Consider the following 7594-nt stretch of genomic DNA (forward strand, 5'->3'; position numbering starts at 1 on the left):
GAGCTTGAACCCCAGAATCAACAATCGCGTCAGTCTGGAAAAGCCGGGGTGGGAGGTTGGGGTTGGCCGGGGTCTGACTCGGCGATTCTGCTCAATGATGTCCCGAAGCGACAGAGCACTCCGACTACACATTTCTCCGCCCCAAGTCATGTGGTCAGACCGTTCTTTTACGCGGAGTTGAGAGACTCATACACACGCTTCTTGTGAGCTGCTTGGTGTCCACCGTTGTCATCGCCTGTTGGTGGCCTGGATTACCCGACAGCGGCGCCGAAGGAGAAACACCTGAGGTACCGGCATGGCCGTCGCGGGTGTGATGTTAGGACAGCTATACATGCAACAGTTGGTTACCCATCAGAAAGGGGACGGTGAAGAGACGCAAGTTTTACACTTCTGACCGACAGCATTGGCATCACTCTGAACCCGGGTAAACTCGGTGTTGCTTTGTTCTGGAACTGCATGGAACAGACAACAATTATGAACAGCTGCTAGAAAGGCCTATGAACAAAAGTGAGAAGCCGGTAGTTGTGGAAAGTCATTGGCGCCTCGTCACGGTTGGGGGGCCTCAAGTGATATTGGCCGGGAGGCTCTGCGTTGCCATCATGGGATATCTATTGATGCCATTGTTGACATTGGTGTCTCACTCTGGTATGCATGGCTTGGAATATCAGACTGGGTAAATCGTTTCGGGCGCGAACTGCCTCGGGGATCCATATTTGTACTTCCGCGCGCCGGATTCAACTTCTCAGCTTCCTCTGGACTGTCGCCTTGAGGCATGCATGCCCGCAATCAGCGCAGTGACCGGACGACATGTTCCGACCTGATCAGTCACCACCTTTCAAAGTCTCACGGGCGGAAGGACCCCCAAAGGCGCGACGGGTGGCAACGAGACCACGCCCAAAGTAACGTACTCCTCCCGAGCTGGTCGCAGAATGGGTACGTGGGGCTACCGAACAATCCAGCCGAGAACGCCAATGTCGTCACGAGCAAGTGAGGCGAGCGCCAGCGGTCTGCGCGCCGGCGACCTACCGAGGAACGCCAGCTTGCTATGTTGTCCTCGAGACCGAGCGAACGCGCCTAGCCGGGTCTTCCCTCCACCACCGATGCTGGCATACCCGGATTGACAATACAGACGGGCCCGATGCGCCGTGCCGGCTGGGCGCAGATGTTCAACGGGGCCAGCCGAGATGTCCTAGTGCGCCTGACGCAAAGCTCCTCTCCCGCGACAGCCATTGTCCTACAAGGCCAAGCAAACATCACCCACCCCCTTGCCACACCACCTCGGCACCACTCTCGCGGTTCTCGCGGCACCAGATTGTACTGCCACCCCAAAGTGATCACATGGGTTGGGAACCTGCATGGTTTTTGGTTCGATCGGATGAACGGGCAAGCCCTCCTCTTATTGTTTTTGTCCTGCTGGAGAATGATGTTGAGGGAATTGGATCCCAAGAAAGCGACAAGTGGTTCCACCGCCATGGGACAAAGTAACCCGAGGATGGAAGTTCCATCAAGCATAGTTTCGTCTTGGCCATCCGATACTAATCAGACGTTTCCCCCTTTTCCGTCCCCAAACCCAGCTCAAATCATGCACAATAAACAAGACCATTACGACGGTATTCCCTGCACTGATGTACCTTCGCCACGTACCTCCCATTCAGAGAACGGCGTCAAAACACATCTGGTAGGTATCGATACTCCGTCGTGAGTGCTCAAGCACCGAACGGAGCCGGATTCCAATGCGGCGGAGGCGGCGGCGGCGGAGGCGGTCGCATATGAGGGTGCATAGGGGGTCCAACCGGCCAAACGGGCATGGCATGTGGATGCGTCGCCCGCTCCATTGACGGCAGCGCTCTGCTGCCCAAGTCTTCCTCTCTTCGGATTGCCGTCTCGCGGAGCATCAGAGCTGCCACCTCAGGATGTCCGATCAAGAACTCGGATGTGTGCTGCGGCGCCCGCTGCCACAGCATCGGCTGCAAGAAGCCGATGCGCGCGAATATCATCCTCAACAACGGGTCGGACTCGGGCACCGCTGCATACAGCTTCGAGCACAACTGCAGAACCGCCGACTGCGCCGCGTCGGAGCCGGCCGACTCGAGCATGTCGACGCAGTGACGCTGGATCACAGCCTTGAAGTCGTCCATGAGGTATTTGTTCGCACACGCATAGACGGAAATACTAAGGTCGTAGATGGCGAGCCACGTGCGCATGTCCTCGCCCCGTATGCGGTCGCCGTCCATGAAGTCGTCGTTGGCCGAGGTCGACGTGCCAACTGAAGGGGTCGACCCTGGGGGCGTGAGAATCGGCTGCCGGCTACGGCGCCGGCGATGTGGCGGTATAACCGCGGGCCGCATTGGGGTATCGGGGTGATCATGTGCGGCGGGAGATGGCCCGGCGTCGGCCTCGCGCGACTGACGCCGCAGTTCCAGCATGGGGGTCCAGTAGTGGTTGTGGTGCAGCGCGGGCATCTGCAATCAGGGCGATGGGTACCTGGGTGTTTCCGATTCATGCGTTCCCATTGCCGTTCTCTCCGCCGTTGCCGTCGCTGCGCCCGTACCCGACTCCTGGCGCTTGCATCACTGGCCTCCGAGGACGAGACCTCCGACTCGGAATCGCTCTGGTAGCCGAAGTCTTGCGCCTTCCCCCGGTGCGACTCCTTAACATCAAGTGCGGATGCGGCAGGCATAATGGGGACAAAGCTTCTCTGGTATAAAAAAGCAACAAGGAAGTGGAATATAGCAGGATCCTCTTCCGGGAAATCCATCGACTGCGCTTCGGCTTCTCTGAAGTCACCGCAAAGAGCTTTCCGGAAGTAGTCGGTCGTGAGCAAGACGTCTCTGTGCACGTAGAAAACCTCTTGGTTAGGCGCCCGCCCAACTCGCAAAGGTATGATAGTTGAGTTGTACCGGCCGTCAGCCGAACTTAGCCACAGGTCCTCGCTGGGGCTGAGGTCGTCTTTTCGCTTCGTTTCTTCGTACGTTTGGTCAATGACGACGATGCCAGGAGAACCGGTGGGACCTGCTCGCATCACATCGCCCAAAGTTCGAGATGCACCATCTGCGCTGCCGCTGCGTCTCCCATTACTGTGATCGCGACCGTGGACAGACATTCTGGAGTTAGAGAAGAGGCTTTGATCAACCCAGATCTGTAGATTGTATGGCTGTGTTGAGCGTCACAGTAGAACGCGACGGGCTGGTGCAGCTGGCCAGGAATGAGCCGAATAAGCCGTATGAAATTACAGCCAGAGGATCAGAGAGACACAAAAGCAGCTCCTCCCAGACGAGAGAGAAAGAGAGAGAGAGAGAGAGAAATGGCGGCTTCATATAGGCTGGGCTCGCGCCAGACCGAGGTCAGGCAGCCACCCCCATAGCTATATGTAAAAACTCGAACAAGACGGATGAGGGTGGGTAGCTCGGTGGGCGGTGGCTGTCAGACCTTTGTTGGCCGCGCCCAGAAAGCTCGCGACCCCCAACTATGGCGAGGTGCATCTCGGTCACTAGGAGCCGGCCGGACAAAGCCACTTTGGGACATGGTAAATTCATTTCTTTTCCCGCTTCCCTGCCGTGTAACTCTTGCATGAACCGTTGTTTCGTCGCATGGAATAATCGGTTGCATGTCAGGTGTCACCCAGAGTTTGCGCTGGGTCACCATTCCCGTCGAGTCGCGGTTCTGTCCCGTTGCGAACATTCCCGGGAATGCCACCCACCTCGGTCTGCGCGCTCCATACCCCTCCCCACCCAAGAGTGTGTGCGCCTGTGAGTAAAGGTGTGGTGTGCGTGCTTGCCTGGACGTATGCGCAGCTCCGGAACGGGACGTACGCAATCGCTGCACCACACGGGAGGTGCCATGTGACGAGCCTGCGTTGCTTTTGGATGTCTTGCGCCGTTGCACCTTTTTCGTGTTGGTGGCTGTCGAAGTGTTGACGTCCGGGTTCGTGCCAAAGTCGCGGCTAGTCAGGCCACTGAGAAGCTACAGGAGCTCGGAGTGGCGGTGGGTGTCGGAACTCCATCACACGCAATTTGTCGCGTCAAAATTCGCTCTGCCTGCGAGTGTGCTGGGGAGGGGTTACCGTCCGATGCAATGCAGGTTGGGCGTCTTCGTCACCGATTATTGACGGGTGTGCGGCGGTATGCATGCGCATCTACTGCGGGAAGTGATGGGAAACAGCCTATGAGCAGCATAGCCAACTGCCCGGGTACGATGTACCAACTTTGCAACGGCCGCCGTGCAGCCAACGCGTGAGGGCGGGTGATGTAGTCGGCCGCTCCAACCGTCGCCGACGAATTCCGGCGCGTTGGTTACTCTTCCTCGTAGACTTCCTGTTGCATTTGGATTTCTGTTGCCCGTCATGATTAGCTCCTGTGCTAGGCGCATTCTCATTTCACCGCCGGCGCCAAAATGTTTTTTCGGTCAGACTTACGCCACAGTCGGTTGGCCGAGTCTGAGATTACCTTGGCCTTGGCCATGAGTTTCTCCTCGTATTTGAGGCTTTCCTGCCCCTTGATGCGTAGTTTACTCGGTTGGGCCTGTTAAACCGTGAGCTTGCAATGCATGGCAGGCTTACACGTCTGCTTACCTGCATGAGAATCGGCAAAAGCTCGCTGAGGTCTGCATTCGCGACGGCCGCGACGCTGCGGAAGCCGTTTTCCCAGAAAACCCTCCTGTTCCACAAAGTTAGACACAGCTCCGACGCCGCCTCGGTCACGCAACTAACGCTGTCCTGCTCTTCACGAAGGTAATTTGCGCCAAGGCCAGTAAGTCCGATTTGGCGCCTGCCCTCAATCTGTCCGAAAAGTGATCCAGTGCGGCAGCCATCATTCTGCAATCAGCCATTAGTGATTCGCTGTGCCGAAAAGAGATTGGCTCAAGTTTACCCCCAGTCCATATGTTCGCAGAACTTGATCATCCCGGCCGCAAACCCGTGGCACGTCTGCGCGAGAGTCTGGACAGCGCCCCGGGGCACGTCGTACTTGCGCGCAACTGCGTGGATGGGCATCTCGTTGCACAGGTCTCGTAACTGAAATGCCATGTAGAACCGACGGTGCACACGCATCGTTTCTTTTTCTTCGGCAGTCGTTTCCTTCAGTGTACTACCTTGTGCCCTGAAAACGGTTAGCAACATCGGAGCGAGAGGCGAGGATACCTACAGTCGGTTGATCACAGCACGTTTGAGTCCGAGAAACCCGAGAACTCGATGACCGCTGTCGTCGAGGTTCTCCGTCTCGTTCCGAAATACTTGCCAGTTGATGTTGGTACCATAGTTCTGGACGGGAGTGAATGTGTAGAGGATGTGCATCTCTCCATCCATGACAAATGCCTGGAGTGCCCTTCCCAGCTCTTTGTGGATGAACACTCCATCATCGGGATCTAGAGCAGAAGCTACAATTGCCTTGCCTAGTTTCGTTGGCTGATGATTGCCGCAAACATCTGCAGTCACAAAACTCATTTTTTGTAGGTTTTGCAAACTTACTTCAACGCAGTTCTGGAGAGACTCGAAGGAGCCAGAGTGACTCAGCAGTGTCTTGCTGATGTATTCATCGAGGGCATCTCTGCTTGTGGCTAACCGCACGGCGATGACCTCTAGTAGAGCCCTGAAAACCGGTCAGTGCAAGGACGTGCAACAGTTAGAATCGCCTCTCTGACCTCTGAATACGTTGCTTGTCTGTCATTAGACCGCTTGTGATCTGAGGCATTTCAGCATGCATCAGGTCGACTACCTGTTCAAGGTCGTCCTTTCGGCAGCACAGGTAAGTCTCCCCGACTTCGTCCTTCCCCTTTCTGCCGGCTCGTCCACGCATTTGCCGAAGCATGGAGGGCCCGACGAAATCTCGGCCCATGCGGGCATTATGGAGGATGACTCTTCGTGCCGGTCTGACTATGGTTAGCATGACCAACCCCGTATCCTCGAGGTTTTACATACAAGTTGATGCCGGCTGCCAAACTACACGTAGCTATGCATACTTTGATAACCCCAGCGTCATATGCGTTGGCAATCAAATCTCGCTCCTCAATTGTTAGACCAGCCTGCAGCAATCAGCAACCGATAGAGTATATTGTGTTAGTGTTAACTGACATCTAGTGAGCTGTCAGTCGGAGTGCTAAGATTCGCGCACGAAAACCTACGATGAAAAGCCACACCCATCGGTACGGTCTCCTCGAGTACTGGGTCAAGGCCCGTCCCAAGGCTACGTAGCTCAGCAAGTAAATCAATGCGTTTCTCGAGCAGGGTAGGGTCGAGCTCGTCTTGTGTCGGCATGACTCTGGCAATCCATCGAGCATCGGATTCACAACCGTAGCGACTGCTGGCAAACACCAGGGCTCCATATCCAGCCCTGGCTGTCTCGCTGGCGAGTGAGACGACCGCGTTCAATACCGGATCTTGGAACTCCTTATGGCTGGATGGCTCAATCCGTCTTGTCGCCCTGGAAGCCTGTTGTGTTGGCTGCGTTCCCGTTTTCAAATGACTGGCTGTCTTGAGTAGCTCGCTCGTCGTTGCGGCTGGATAGATGTTGCCTTCATAGACGAGATGCTCTTCGATCGGCACTGGGCGATAGCGTGTCTCATACGAGTGAGCACTGAGCCAGCTAGCCAGGAGGTTGATGTTCTACAGCCAAAGGTCAGAGGAAAGGCCTCGCGGAGCTTGACAGGCAGACCGATACTCACAGACATGGTAGCACTCATCCCAATGATCTGTACCGGCTGAGGCAAGGTGAGCAGTTTGGTTCCCATCAATTCCATAAGATAGCCACGGTGATCATCGTCGATCATGTGGAGTTCATCCAGAACGACTGCCTTCAAATGCTTAATCGAACAATCATCAATCGCCGTATTGACGAGCGCGTTGGCCTTTCGTGTTCACAGTCAGCAACACCAAGGCCATGGGCTGCGATTTACATACTTTCTCGATTGTACAGACTCCGATATCAAAGTCGGACCAGGTAGGCTTGATCTTGCTTCCTCCAAAAAAGCCAATGACTCTGATCGAGTCTTCATCGGCCCGGCGCCTCCAGACGCGTTTCTCATCCTCAATATCGTCTTTGGGTTTTGAAGCTCCTTGAACGATGTTTCGCAGCCAACGAACCTTTTCTTGCACGAGTGCGACGTAGGGCAGGACCAGGAGGACCTTGGCATTCCTGTCCCCGAGTACCCTCTTCAACATCAATACTAGTTTACGGTCAGCATAACATCCTTATATGGGAGAGGCCGACTAGCCATCAGCTACCAGAGACTTCCCGCCTCCAGTTGGAGCGCTGTAGACAAGATTTCTCTCCCCAGCAAGGAGCCCTGGGCCTCGCAGGCAAGCCTTCTGCCATGGGTACATGATTTTGATGCCAAGGCTGTGAAAGTTCCGGACCAATGGCCGAGGAAGCCCGTAAAAAGGATGAGCGAGAGCAAGCAATGGGTCCGAAGACGAAGACGGCGTGGACGGAACATTTCGTCGCTGAGTGTATTCGGATGGGCCCTGGGTAGCAACGCCTAAAGAGACTACCGGGCTTGCTGTGAGTTTTGGAGGGCCCGGGGGCAGACTTGACGCTCGCTGAAAATTTACTGTATGGCTCGGCAGTGTTGTCGGTCTCGGCGCTGTGGGATGTTCGGACTC

At 55.7% G+C, this 7594-nt stretch overlaps 3 protein-coding genes across 3 annotated transcripts; all 3 read right to left on the reverse strand.

The window, feature by feature from the left end:
* Nucleotides 1-1706: 1706 nt before the first annotated feature.
* ColSpa_02380 (uncharacterized protein) lies at nt 1707-3103 on the reverse strand (the record flags this gene model as incomplete). The annotated part of the gene is made up of 2 exons (XM_049268592.1): nt 1707-2462; nt 2552-3103. 2 exons carry the CDS (start codon nt 3101-3103, stop codon nt 1707-1709), a joined length of 1308 nt encoding a protein of 435 aa, XP_049124549.1.
* Nucleotides 3104-4292: 1189 nt separating this feature from the next.
* Nucleotides 4293-4809, reverse strand: ColSpa_02381 (uncharacterized protein; the record flags this gene model as incomplete). The annotated part of the gene is made up of 4 exons (XM_049268593.1): nt 4293-4330; nt 4415-4520; nt 4571-4655; nt 4709-4809. The coding sequence occupies 4 exons, from the start codon at nt 4807-4809 to the stop codon at nt 4293-4295; spliced, it is 330 nt and encodes a 109-aa protein (XP_049124550.1).
* Nucleotides 4810-4864: 55 nt separating this feature from the next.
* Nucleotides 4865-7153, reverse strand: ColSpa_02382 (DNA polymerase theta; the record flags this gene model as incomplete). Its single annotated transcript, XM_049268594.1, has 7 exons — nt 4865-5096; nt 5142-5401; nt 5465-5585; nt 5638-5869; nt 6118-6598; nt 6658-6840; nt 6893-7153. 7 exons carry the CDS (start codon nt 7151-7153, stop codon nt 4865-4867), a joined length of 1770 nt encoding a protein of 589 aa, XP_049124551.1.
* Nucleotides 7154-7594: the final 441 nt, after the last annotated feature.

This window comes from Colletotrichum spaethianum (assembly GCF_022836535.1).
Source record: "Colletotrichum spaethianum MAFF 239500 DNA, contig04, whole genome shotgun sequence".
Taxonomy (NCBI): domain Eukaryota; kingdom Fungi; phylum Ascomycota; class Sordariomycetes; order Glomerellales; family Glomerellaceae; genus Colletotrichum; species Colletotrichum spaethianum.